This window comes from Cydia amplana, chromosome Z, assembly GCF_948474715.1.
Source record: "Cydia amplana chromosome Z, ilCydAmpl1.1, whole genome shotgun sequence".
NCBI classification, from domain to species: domain Eukaryota; kingdom Metazoa; phylum Arthropoda; class Insecta; order Lepidoptera; family Tortricidae; genus Cydia; species Cydia amplana.
The window spans coordinates 6574441-6589682 of NC_086096.1; the positions used below are offsets into that span (position 1 = coordinate 6574441).

General features: G+C 37.0%; 1 protein-coding gene across 1 annotated transcript in view; it reads left to right on the forward strand.

Moving 5' to 3' along the window:
• Positions 1 to 15242, forward strand: part of LOC134661730 (bestrophin-4) — a 68299-nt gene that overhangs the window by 2426 nt on the left and 50631 nt on the right. Inside the window, exon 2 of the mRNA XM_063517909.1 lies at positions 6749 to 6859. Within this exon, the coding sequence (XP_063373979.1) occupies positions 6749 to 6859 (111 nt within the window). The remainder of the gene's footprint in view (positions 1 to 6748; positions 6860 to 15242) is intronic.

Sequence of the window (15242 nt, forward strand, 5' to 3'; positions counted from 1 at the left end):
TTTACACGATATTCCAAGGGTTGAGTCTAAACAACATCAAATCATACAAACTTTATTTAAATCACTTTAAATTATCTCAATGGGAAGAAACAACTAAAACATAGATATCTTTAATTTGAGTTGTGTAACGTTACCCTGCAGGTTTTGGTACAGCAAACCGATGCTATTGCAGGGGTTTTTAGGTCAATATTCGTATAAATTACGAGTTTTAATAAGTAGAATAAGAGATTTCTTGTCGTCGTTTTTTTCAGAAAAGATTTCTACCAAAATCGGCCATGAAACCTTTAGAATAGGAGCTTTACTACAGACAGACTGCTCATACACATCAAACCTATACCAGAAGAATTAACAACACATTAGTTTAAGTATGTTAATCACACGATTACGCATCTAATCATAGTAATCACTAATCATGTAACTTAGTTAGACGCAGTATGAAGGTTTCTAACTATAAAAAATGAGAAAGTGAACAAAAAAGAAAGACTCAAAGTCCCAAAATCACTTGGTGCCTTGCCTAACTTTGTCTTTTAGGCATGCGAGGGTGTATCTCGTTTTCACATAGGTATTCCTAAAGCCACATGCAAGCTTTGCTAAGTTTTGGACTGTCAAGCAAGCTGTCTCGTCTCGGGTAAGTCGATGTACGTAAACTTGTCCCCGTTGCTTTATAATTCTACTAAAGATCTAAGCATACATAGGGACAGACAGAGCGGGAAGCGACTTTGTTTTATACAGTTTATACTATATTATATGTATAGTGAAGCTACATTTCTGTCTAAGAAGTACATATTAGACAACCCTGTGCTTAGTGCTCACCCCGGAGGTCGACCGAAATCAGTAATTAGCGAACGTCCTCACAAGGCTCGTGTAAGGTCGCGTGTACAAATTTTGACGGCTTCTAATTTCGTATTCCGACTGTAGGAAGCGTATCGCAATGTGGGCTCATGTGCGACGATTAGCCTTTGCATGCCTGATCATGGTCACGGGAAAATACTTACCACGTCCATACAGGGCGAGAGCTAGTTTTTGCCACTTAGGTATAGCCGTTGGGATTGAGTCCTAGTTTATTCTTTATTTTAGGGTTCCGTACTTCAGAAGGAAAATACGGAACCCTTATAGGATTACTCGTGCGTCTGTCTGTCTGTCCGACCATTCCTTTATCTCCGAAACTTCTGGGTCTACAATTTTGAAATAAAACACAAAATAGTTCTTTATCTATAGATGACAGGAAACCCTATTAGTGCCTAAATGTGCGTCAAGCGTAAGTCAGACTTAATGTACGGAACCCTTGGAACGCGAGTCCGACTCGCACTTGGCCGTTTTTTTTAATCCGGATGTTTTAGACTAGACTGGCATCATAAGCTATAACTAACAAATGTATGGACCATTGTTGTCTTAAATAAAGAAATTTTAATTTAATTTTTTAATTTTATAGACTCGGGATACAGTACAGCTGCAGGATCAAAAACATTTCGAAAAATGTCTCTTCTGTAGACATTACAATGAAAGTCTACGAACCGGGTAAAAATATAGGTATATTGCCCATAAGGGTGCTTCATAACATTTCATTTTCTGATTTGATTTTCTTAACGTTGTAATGTCTACAGGAAAGACAACTTTAGCATACCTACAATAAAATGTTTATAACACGGCAGCCAAATACATTTTCCAAATAAAAATCGTGCACCAAATCAGACAGCTGAAGAAGATGACGCTCTACAAGTCTACATCGTCATAAAACTCATAAACCTATGTCTTGTGATACTTCTAAGCACGAATTTTACACAGACTTTACAAATTACACATCTAATTTAATACAATCAATCAATCTCTGAATGTAACCTTCCTACGTTAAAGATAATTAAAATCATTGAATGATCTAACCATTTTAATTATGGCTAGATATTCTTACCGATAAAGCGAAAGAATCGACAAGGTTAATTTACCCCACTTATTATAAGAATATAAAAATAGTGAATTGCATTAATTGCTTAAACCTATAAAAACTGTTCTCAAGAAACATCACGAAGGCACAGAATAAGTAATAGTATTATCATACAGAACGGCCACGCACCGCCCCGCCCCGACTCGGATTACCTCGCCCCGCGACTGGCCGCGACATGAATCTGACGTACTAATTCTGGCATGCTCTCAGTAGAGCGACTTACGCACACATACACAATGACGAGTGTACAGACGTGCCGCGCTCACATATAAACGCAAATCATTTTTGATGTATGGCGTGCCCGCCCTGTGACGAAGGTGATTTAGGTCCTATTGGTTGGTACTTAATACTTATGCAACTTGTTTCGGGCAACGAAAGATGAAATAAGTAAGTACATCCCAAGTCAAAAATATGCCAACAACGCATATTGCAAAATAGTTAGCAAAAAGTTACACATCGCCCTTTCTATGTGCCTTACAAAATATTGAACTGGCAATTATAGTAACCAGAATTTAAGTTAAGTATATATTATTTACTTTTATAATGTTCTATGTATCATCATAATTTATACCTAAGTACTATTTTGTTTTCTAATTGTGAATCAGTTATCGTCACTTATTGCCTATTGGTGGTTGACTGGTACAGAATGTCTTAAGGCATTAAGTCCGCCATTTGTACTTACTTATTTATTTATTGTGCAAATTTATTTATTTGTTGTTTAAGTTAAAATAAATAATAACATAAAATCCATAGCATGTAAATCTAAGTTTTTTATTGTCATATACCTATTACCTACCTAAGCTTGTTTCCACACTTTTTGCCTGGGGTGTGTAATGGACGTAATGGTAATGGTCGATCCCCAAAACTGGCGCCAAATAAGACAGCGAGTGAGTGGCACTGGCATCTAACCACAAGCATACCAGTCACAATTACTTACAGATGTCCAAGATACGCCCATTTCCCAAAAACCGTCGTGATGAATGTCAGGAAAAATATTCCTAAATCAGGAATTTTGTCATGAAAGTCTAAATTTGTATCTGGTAAACCTAGCTGCGACTAATGTAGTGCTTTTAGATGTGAGATTGTTCATAACTTAGATACGGTTTAAAAATACATACCTTTTCGTCTTACATATTTATTAATATGAATTTACACACTTCATATGATTATCAGTTAGGAAATATTTAGTGGAGCGAAAATGCCTTGGTAACCAAAACATTTACTCGTATGATTGATAGATGTTATGATAAACAATAATAATATTTTATTTTTATTATAACTTTTATAAGTAATCATAAAATTCATAAAGTTAATTTCCTGTTTGAACTTTATTCTGAGGCAGAAAACTAAATGGATGATTTAAAACCATCTGTCAATAAAAAGCGGCCAAGTGCGAGTCGGACTCGCCCATGAAGGGTTCCGTATTTAGGCGATTTATGACGTATAAAAAAACTATTTACTAGATCTCGTTCAAACCAATTTTCGGTGGAAGTTTACATGGTAATGTACATCGTATATTTTTTTTAGTTTTATCATTCTCTTATTTTAGAAGTTACAGGGGGGGGGGGGACACATTTTACCATTTTGGAAGTGTCTCTCGCGCAAACTATTCAGTTTAGAAAAAAATGATATTAGAAACCTCAATATCATTTTTGAAGACCTATCCATAGATACCCCACACGTATGGGTTTGATAAAAAAAATTTTTGAGTTTCTGTTCGAAATATGGGGAACCCCAAAAAAATATTGTTTTTTTTCTATTTTTGTGTGAAAATCTTAATGCGGTTCACAGAATACATCTACTTACCAAGTTTCAACAGTATAGTTCTTATAGTTTCGGAGAAAAGTGGCTGTGACATACGGACGGACAGACAGACGGACAGACGGACAGACAGACAGACATGACGAATCTATAAGGGTTCCGTTTTTTGCCATTTGGCTACGGAACCCTAAAAACAAAATAGGTGTAAGATAAGTACAGTGTAGAACATTAGCAATCATCGATTCCAGGGTTTTTAAGGTGGTTCTCCTTGGGTGAAGTTCATACAATTTTATTGACATATTTTCTCGTAATACGTAGATTTTCTGCACTTTAAACCTTGATGTTTAGGTAGAACATATTCATTTGTCTGCGCGAAATTACAAATAATGCACAGTTATTCAATAATATTATTGAAAATTCCATTTGAAAAGTGAGAAGATTTTGCTCTAACTCTTGTTTGTGTGAGTGATCTTTACACTATCCATGTAAAACAAGATGGCGAGGTTAAGTTTAATCATACCAAACAAAGATGTCGCTTTAACACAGGTGACCTAACTAAGTAGTGTGTAATTCGCTCGATAGGTGGTAATAACGTAAGGGTATCTAATTCACAGGAATCTTCGTTAATCAGTTAGGCCAGTTCAAAACTTGGATTGGTAGGTAATAATTTTACAATGATTTCAAATTAAAATTATTATTTATAATACATTATCATTGATTTACCAAGATTATAAGTTTATAACATTTATTTATAATGCATTATAATTTTATTAAGCCCGCGAGAGTGTGAAGGGTACTTATGCCATAGATAACTCGTGCGTGTTTCTACATTTGTTTTTTCAAACTACCGCTCGATTTATTTACCGTTCACCGTAAATTAGACTATTGTACGGAAAAGTTGTAGTGGTTGTGATTTACTCGCTGGATTTACTTATACGGACGCCTAAACCTGCCTAAAACTCATCTTACTTTTTAGGCAAGTCATAAAATGTCACAAGCTGTGAACATCAAAAGCTTAGAGATAGATGAGGTATTGTTGCCTTCATATATCAGGCGATTTGTTTTCGCACACAATTGTGAGAATATCACGAGTCCTTCGGACTTCGTAGTTCAACTTGTGATAAGCTTTGGTTCATACCCCGAATGTTGTTATGGGGAAAACTGAAAAAGGAGAGTATAAAAAACATCGGTGGTCCGTTGGAAAAAAAACGGCGTCAAGTTCAAGCTGAGTTACATTACAACACCATTATACATATTATGGCACCAATTCGTATGTATTACACTGTCAATATCAAATAAAACAAAGTCGCTTCCCGCTGTCTGTCTGTCTGTCTGTCTGTAGGTATAATATATGCTTAGATCTTTGCTGCTTTGCTTAGATGCTCGTTTGCTGACTATCACATAAAAAAAAAGTAAAGGTTTAGGTTAGCATACGATCACGAATTTATTGTATGGACCCCTATAAACCTCACCGATAATTGCATGCTATTTGCGTTACATTTGATGCAAGTAGGTCTGTCTACGGCCTTATGGAATATGACACCGTCCGTGACCATAGACAATCCGCTTGTTCTGGCGCTAAATTCAGTTCGTCTGGATGCGCCTTTATCATAAACTAATTTTGCTAAAAAAACATCTACTACACCGCGCCATCTAGTTTACATATTTGTCCCTAGTTAGCTTCTGATAGTAATAAGAAAAACCATCTTCTGTACTAGCGACCTCTAGTCTATTTTGGCGTAATGGTCACAAGACTGACACCAGGGGATTGGCCGTAGATATGGTAGTGTGCGTGAATGCAAGAAATTGCAATAAATTGCAGTTTTGTCAGATTTTGATGACAGTGTCTACTGTTGAGTGGAATATATTTCGATTTAGACTGTAATATTTTTTATTGTTTGCGCCAATATTAACACATCTTAGAAAATTGTTTCGGTTTTGAAACAAATAGTGATAATCCGCAATTTGTGCACAATCAAGCCATCTTTTGGTGGCTAGTCGGCAGGACATCCCTACACATCCACCTTAAGGCGGGTATTTTCGCTTCAATAGATATAGGTATAGTTTCATCGTCAAATCTGTCGGCAAGACAATGGGGACAAACGACCTAAAAACTATGTTATAGACCTAGAGATTATAATATATTAATATTAACTTGATGTTTATTTAACACGGCATCATTAGGTACGCGAGAATACATTACAGAATATAATAGAACTTGTCATGCGTCATAAAATTATATTATAACCTTCAAAAACAGATTTTCAAGCCACAACCAAAACAATAACAAAATTTGTGAGTATCCTTAATAAATTCTCTAAAATTAACAATTATGCATTCGTCTTCCAATTAAAACGTACGTTTTTACTTTTGATGGAACCCGTTGTAACGTCCGCCCGTCACACGTCGGTGCCCGTGGTTTTTGTACAACATGTGTGATATAAGCACAATATGTAATTTTATAAATGTGTTATGGATCCGGGGTGATTACGTGTGAGATCAAGCTCTCTCATACAAACGAATGCTTTTCTGGGATAGTATTAATCTCATGAACCGTGATAGCTAGGCAGTTGAAATTTTCACAGATGATGTACCTATTTCTGTTGCCGCTATAACAAGAAATACTAAAAACAGAACAAAATAAATATATAAGTGCCCATGCATACAACAAAAGTGATTGTTTGCCGTTTTTTGCGTAATGGTACGGAACCCTTAGTACGGGAGTCCGACTCGCACTTAGCCGGGTTTTTTTCAAAATACTCACTCAAGCATACGACGTAAATGTGAATATGATCGCCGTCACTAAAAGCCGTTCTTTTCCTAGCTGGGTTATAATAAGCGCATTTTCAGAGACACACATTCTTGTAGAAAGGGTAGTACTGTGAAAAATATTTCTGTAGAAGCATAGAACTTCCAAAAACACTATATCAACTTAAAGACAAATTATCAAAAATGTGTCCACGAAATGGATGCAGTCAATTGGCAAATAATTAACCCAGTTACTTAATCCACATTGCGATGTTAACGATTCCAAATTGTTTCCAGATGGCGCGGCAGCGTTTACAAGCTCGTCTGGAGAGAACTACTGGCGTACCTCACTCTGTATTACACTATCAACCTGCTGTATCGGTTCGCACTCACAGAGCCACAACAGAGGTTAGTTCATTTACAATTGTATTTTCAAAATGTACTACTATTTTGACACCTTTGGGTTTGAAATAGATATCGGACTTCTAAAGCGAGCAGAAAGATGACAGTGACTAACTACCGCACTTTAAATATTTCATATTCCCTAATTATTTACGTAAGGCGCCATTCATTTATTACGTAAGACGATGTTTGTCAGTTTTGTATGGCGCCTAATCTAGACAAAACAAGAGAGGGAAACTGCCGCTCAAGCGCTGTAAGCTGTAACTGATACACTGATAGCTCTATAAAGGTTCCGTCACACGGGGAGTGAGCGGGACGCGCCGCTTTTACATATAAAACGCTCACGCCCCGCCCGGAAAACGCGCCTGTGTGATGTGACGAAGCCTTAAAAGTGCCCACTAAGTATAGTTTCATACTTCCCGTAGTCCAGAAATTTCTTACTTAATTAAATCCCGTCAGAAACGCGTTCGTTTTAAAATTAAATATATTTATACATAGTTAAAACTTAACAATTTTTCTGTCTGAACTTCACATTTTTATTTAGAAATAGACACTCATAATAATTTTGATCTAGGTATACCTAATAAATATTTTTTACTTTTCATAATAATGAATTGTATTCCTGAAGGAAAACCGTAGTTAATACTTATCACGTTTATATGAAGAAATGGCCACGCGTCCTCTTAATTATCCGCCTTCAAAAAAAAGGAGGTTCTCAGTTTGACCCGTATGTATGTATGTATGTTTGATCGCGATTATCTCGCGTTTGGCTAAAGTGTTTGTTACATTCTTTTGTGATCTTACATATTACAGAGGAGGTTACCCTCACAATTTGATGTCTCATTACTCAAAGTCTTTAGTTGTTTATGAATAGTTAAATCATAATCATTTGCTTCTAGCTCACGGCCAACTACTAGGTACAATGTCCATCTTTGATAAAAAATTAAAATCTTTTTTCTTCGCAAAATCACGCAATTGCTTAACTAAAATTTGTATTACACTATCAACCTGCTGTATCGGTTCGCACTCACAGAGCCACAACAGAGGTTAGTTCATTTACAATTAAGTACTACTATTTTGACACCTTTGGGTTTGAAATAGATATCGGACTTCTAAAGCGAGCAGAAAGATGACAGTGACTAACTACCGCACTTTAAATATTTCATATTCCCTAATTATTTACGTAAGGCGCCATTCATTTATTACGTAAGACGATGTTTGTCAGTTTTGTATGGCGCCTAATCTAGACAAAACAAGAGAGGGAAACTGCCGCTCAAGCGCTGTAAGCTGTAACTGATACACTGATAGCTCTATAAAGGTTCCGTCACACGGGGAGTGAGCGGGACGCGCCGCTTTTACATATAAAACGCTCACGCCCCGCCCGGAAAACGCGCCTGTGTGATGTGACGAAGCCTTAAAAGTGCCCACTAAGTATAGTTTCATACTTCCCGTAGTCCAGAAATTTCTTACTTAATTAAATCCCGTCAGAAACGCGTTCGTTTTAAAATTAAATATATTTATACATAGTTAAAACTTAACAATTTTTCTGTCTGAACTTCACATTTTTATTTAGAAATAGACACTCATAATAATTTTGATCTAGGTATACCTAATAAATATTTTTTACTTTTCATAATAATGAATTGTATTCCTGAAGGAAAACCGTAGTTAATACTTATCACGTTTATATGAAGAAATGGCCACGCGTCCTCTTAATTATCCGCCTTCAAAAAAAAGGAGGTTCTCAGTTTGACCCGTATGTATGTATGTATGTTTGATCGCGATTATCTCGCGTTTGGCTAAAGTGTTTGTTACATTCTTTTGTGATCTTACATATTACAGAGGAGGTTACCCTCACAATTTGATGTCTCATTACTCAAAGTCTTTAGTTGTTTATGAATAGTTAAATCATAATCATTTGCTTCTAGCTCACGGCCAACTACTAGGTACAATGTCCATCTTTGATAAAAAATTAAAATCTTTTTTCTTCGCAAAATCACGCAATTGCTTAACTAAAATTTGTATTCTCATTGCTTATTCGAGTCGAAAATCAGGTGAACCAGTGTAACAATGACTTCGGTCCGTGAGTACTATGCATAATCATAACTGGTTCGTCTCATAATCCGACATACTTGGAATGCAGTTGGAATGACACTCCATTCTCAATACACTAATGAACTTGCGGCACTATTATTTGAAACCAAATTGTTATGATAGGTAAGCCATGAAATAAGTACAGTACAAGCTAAGATCGGCCCTCAATCTGTATTCAACTCTAATCTTACGAGAAGAATGATTAATTTACGTTGTTTTAAACTGATTGAGCAGTTATGGTGTTTTGAACCATAGGGTGTTGTGTAGAAGGTATGTTTTAGTTTTAGGTTGCTTGAGGCAGGCATGTTAAGCTAGGCTCTTGTCATTACAGTCACGCCACGCCATCGAAGGCACTATCAACAGCTAATTCGTTCCATCTCCGACTGTACATTCATTTGTTGGATTGGGTTTTATAAAACATCGCGATCAATAACTAGCTGATGTCACCTAAGAAGATAACCTTAAATTTATTTTCTGTTAGGTAATTAATTAATTTCGAGGGAACCATTTTTTATTTTGACCGAGATACGAGGTCGTCTAAGATTCCAAAGACCTATGAGCAATATTTATAGCTGGGTACTTTCAAGCAGATTCAACATTAATTATTTTTCACCTCAGCAGCTCGAACAAGGGTACTTTGATTCTTAAAAACAGTGAGCAAAATCGCATTTTGCTCACTGAGTGAGACAAAATGACATTCAAGTGACCTTTATAGTCAAATGGCATTTCAACATGCGGGGTCTAATAAAAGTTCGAAATACTTGGGTTCTATTATCTCTGTCCCTTTCACACTGTTAGCAAAAAGAAACAGACAAAAAAAGTTAAAACGACATTCAACGGTATATTCACGGTTTATAATAGACCCCCGAAAAACTTCAGACCGCATCGTTCCAAACCACGAGTATGAATTCTTAATAATTAATTAATAAAAATAAAGTTTAAGATTTGATAAAAACTGATAAAATACTATATTTTAGGTATTTTATTGTACAATTAAAATAATGAACTCAAAAAATACACAGATCATCACGCAAAATTAATTATTTTACTCTTAAGAATTTCTACCACAGTTGACAAATAGTACGTATCCGCAATTCGGACCGGATCTTACAAAGATTTTTTTTACAAAAACAAAGTTGTCGATTGAAGTGTCAGTTAATGTTTGTTATTTCTATATTATTTTACTGGAATTTATTATTACGTTATGTTTTTGTGTTCCATTGCGGTAATTAAACTTAATTGTTTGTATATCTTAAGAAAACATGAGTGCAGGTATTAAGTGATGAAGAAGGATTACATTTTTCAAGTTGTCTAATAGGTATGTTCTCACTGCTCAGGTGAAAAATGTTGTGTACTACACGAGATCAAAGTTATTTACATCTCGTGCGCTTTTGAGTCCCTTACTACGCTCAAGATTCTAAATTAGATTCACGAGCGTAGCGACGTGAATCTATTATAGAATCTTTCGCTTATACGGGACTCAAAATAAGCACTCGAAGAAATATCAAACTTTGATCACTTGTTGTGCAAATAACTATTTCACCACACCAGCTCGTAAAGGCACCAGCTTCAAAAACTGAGTAAAACACAAGAGTGGCACAGTACTTAATCTGATGCAAATTTTGACTTGTCTTCATGTTGGCTGATGGTGAAATAGACTTTTAAGTGATGATTTTGAATGTTTAATATTTAATAACATTAATTTTGATTTGATTTGTTATGTTTTACAGTTAGTATTTTCCTCGTATTAATGTAGTGTTTCACTGGGTGACAAAGTTTGTTTAACCCTTGTACTTTGAAACCCCTAAAGACTCCATTTTTCGAACCACTCGCTGCGCTCATAGTTCCTTTTTGAAATCTTTCCCTTGCTCGGGTGTCAATACTTATTAGTACGAGGGATTAAACAACAACTTTGCCTCTTTGTAAAAAAATAACTATTGTATAGTTGTTGTAAACATTTCTAAAGAAAAGGTACTTAGTAAGCTACAAAAATGTTCTTATGGAAATTTACGAGTAGGAACACTGCCTATTACTTTTAAACACCTCACACACTCCCTCACACACTCAAAAAGACAGCAAAGTCTATCCATATTACAGCACCTTTAGTCTATAATAAGATTAATAAGTTGCCAAAATCCATAACAGAGGCTGTAAGCGATCCAAGTTTTAAATATAAATTTAAAAAAACCGGCCAAGTGCGAGTCGGACTCGCGCACAGAGGGTTCCGCACCATCAACAAAAAATAGAGCAAAACAAGGAAAAAAAAACCAGCAAAAAAACGGTCACCCATCCAAGTACTGACCCCGCCCGACGTTGCTTAACTTCGGTCAAAAATCACGTTTGTTGTATGGGAGCCCCACTTAAATCTTTATTTTATTCTGTTTTTAGTATTTGTTGTTATAGCGGCAACAGAAATACATCATTTGTGAAAATTTCAACTGTCTAGCTATCACGGTTCGTGAGATACAGCCTGGTGACAGACGGACGGACGGACGGACGGACGGACAGCGAAGTCTTAGTAATAGGGTCCCGTTTTTTACCCTTTGGGTACGGAACCCTAAAAATGGCTTATTGAAAAATGTTTCTACAGTTATAAAGAATTTATTGAACATAAAGAAATAACATTCAATAGTGTGTACGTATGAATAATTATTAAATTATATTTTATATTTAATTGAATAATTATTAAATTATAACAATTAAATAATGAGTTAGTTATAAATAATTGCAAGCTATTATTTTTATAAATTGTGATGTGACCGTAATGAACAAATAAGTTGTGTGTAAATAATGTCGTATGTATAATAATTGAATAATATGTAAGTTGTGACCTGTAATTTATCATTACCAATAAAGGATGTCTATGTCTATGGCTATGTCTAAAGAAGTCGTGATTCATAGTATAGGTAACGTGGGAGGGTATAATTTTTTTACGGTACGGTAAAACACGAGGATAATGTAGTTTTAAAACAGTAGGTAATACAAACAATGACACACTTGCAACCATGCGTACATCTTATCTTATTGCAATGTGGTGTACAAGTTACTTGCAAGTCTCCGTTGGTACATCCAAGACGTGACTTTATGTATACTTTTGTATAGCAACGTCGGTATAGGTAAGTACGGATAAGAATGTTGGAAATGACTCGAGTTTTAGCAGTCCTCTCCACTAAGACAAGGCAGTAATAAATTAAATAATAAATATTATAGCACAATTTGACACGGACCGACCTAAATATTCCCGCAGTAAGCTCAATAAGGCTTGTGTTGTGGGTACCGTAAAATGGGGTGAGTAGGGGTCGCGGGAAGAGGTGGGTTATGAATGGGGAGAGAAGGGATGAAAGGGGGGTGAGATGGGATTTTAAAGCTTCCGCTACAAAAATAATATATTCCAATTTAAAATGGAGCTATAGTAATACTCATTATAAAAAAAAAAATCGATCCAACAATCTTCCAAAATCACCTTTGTATGAATACCCAACTCACCCCAAATACGAGGGACTACGGGGTGAGGTGGATTTTCCTGTTTATCGTCAAAGTTGTGAAATGGAACTACCCAAAATAAAATAAAAACTAAAATACAAACGTCCGTGTAGTGGGTATGCTTATAAACATAATGTGGGTACTTGAAGATATGCATGATATTGAATAAAGCAGTCATACGCCATCAGCTGTTTAATTTGGATCTTGTCCCATACTACATGGTGTCAGGTGTGGTTTTAAGTGTGTTTTTGTGCATAAAAGTGCGTAAATTGTATGTGGTATTAAAGGACGGTTAATATTAATACAATGGTTGAGAAAACAGAGAGTGCGAAACATGTGTACGCGGCTATTCAACAGCCGGCGCCTTTACAACAAGAGGGCAATATGGCCACCAATTGGCGAGAATGGAAGATGTCGTTTGAATATTTTTTGATTGCCTCAGACAAGGCATCGGTTCCGGATGCAGAGAAATGCGCCCTATTTATGCATGTTATAGGAAAATACGGCCGAGAAATTTACGAGGAATTAGATGTTGCCGAATCGGAAAAATCTAATTATGACGTTTTGTGTAAAAAATATAGTGATTATTGTGATCCACAGAAAAATATAAATTACGAAAGACATATGTTTTTTGAGGCCCGAGGCGGCCAGGCGCGGAGCGCGCCTCAACGCCAAGCGCCACGACATTATTACTCAAATAACGGGTGCGATAAGTGTGACTTAAGGCATAGCGTGAGTGACCGGTGTCCGGCGTCGGGGATTTCGTGCTATCGGTGTGATAGGGTTGGACATTTCGCGAAGTGTTGTCGGGTGCGACCTGTGCAGCCTCAAGTCCGCGAGATGGTCGGCGGTGATGGCGGTGACGAGGACGGTGATGTAAACGAGGACTTTGGTGAGCTTATTTTGTACAATATTAATATTGATGCGGCCGAGTGTACCGAGTCGTGGACGGAAATGATTAGTGTGGACGGCGTGGATATAAATTTCATATTGGACAGTGGTGCGGCTGCCACGGTAATATCATTAAATTCATATATAAAGGCAGGTTTTAATACGGAAAACTTGAGAAAAACTGACACTGTAGTGAGGCAAATCGACAAGCAGCGATTGCCGGTAGTAGGTTATTTTAATGCGTTGTTGGTGTGTAATAATAGGAAAATAATACAAAAAGTTTATGTGTTGCGGGTGAATTGTCATAATTTGTTGGGATTAAAAGCATATATCAATTTGAATCTTATTGTCCGAACTAGTGTTTCTACTGACAGTAGTTTGAAAATTAATGAAGTTATAATTGATGAATCAGTGTTTGATGGCATACGGTGTTTGCCTACAGTATGTAAAATAGAATTAGATAAGACTGTACAGCCGGTGGTTGCCTGTTCGCGCAAAATACCTCTAAAACTGCGTCCTCGTTTAAAGGAAGAACTCGATAATATGGTCAAGTTGGGTGTAATTGTAAGGGAGGATGGTCCCACAGACTGGGTTTCAAATATAGTGGTAGTGGAAAAACCGGATAATGAACTTCGTATATGTTTAGATCCTAAACATCTAAACAAGGCAGTAAAACGGAGTCACTTTTTACTTCCTACACTGGAAGAGATAACCAGTAATCTCTCGGGGGCTAAGTTTTTCTCAAAATGTGATGCAAAAAATGGCTTCTGGATGGTACGTTTAGATGAGGAAAGCTCTAAGCTTTGTACATTTTCAACTCCTGAGGGTAGATTTAGGTACATTAGAATGCCCTTCGGAATTAACTGTGCGCCTGAAATCTTTCATAATGAAATGTCAAAAATATTTAAAATGGAGGGGGTAGAGGTTTACTGTGACGACATTTTGATTTGGGGAAAAACGGAGCAGGAACACGATAGTCGACTAAAGGAGGTTATGAAACGGGCGTTGTTAAATGGGGTCAAATTTAATAAAAATAAATGTGTATTCAAGGTGCCTGAAATTATTTTTTTAGGTCACAGTTTTAATGCCGATGGTATGAAACCAGACAATAGTCGGGTGAAGGCAATAAGCAACTTACCAAAGCCGACTGATAAGAAAGACCTCGAGCGGTTTCTGGGAGTTACTAATTATCTTTCGAGATTCATACCTCAATATTCAGAGATATCCGCTCCGTTGCGTAGTCAATTAGCAAAAAATGTTCAATTTCAGTGGCTCCACATTCATGACAACGCGTTCAAAGAATTAAAGTCAAAAATAAGTAGTAGTCCAGTATTAGCATATTATTCGCCGCACGAAGCAGTGTGTGTGTCAGTAGATGCGAGCTCGCGTGGCCTGGGCGCGTGTCTGATGCAGGGCGGGCGGCCCGTCGCCTATGCGGCGCGCACGCTCACGCCTGCGGAGACACGCTGGGCGCAAATCGAGAAAGAGCTGTTCGCAGTGGTATTCGGGTGCACTCGATTTCATCAATACGTTTATGGGCATAGTGTGATTAGTGTGGAAAGCGACCATAAGCCGCTGGAAGCTATCATGAGAAAACCACTTAACGAAACACCGGCGCGCCTCCAGCGCATGCTTTTAAAATTGCAGCATTATAATATTGATCTCCGCTACAAGCCCGGAAAGGAGATGTTTATTGCGGACACATTGTCGAGAGCGCCTAGCGAGGCGGGCGTCGATAGTGATGTGTGTAAGGATGTAGTGGTGCACGTTAACATGTTATATAATAATGTGGAAGCGACACCCGAAATGCTAGGCAAAATAAAGGAGGACACATTGAAGGACCCAGTCTTGATGGCAATTTGTGAATACTACCGCAACGGGTGGCCCTATAACAAAAGAGAGGTCAAGGATATCGTGAAGC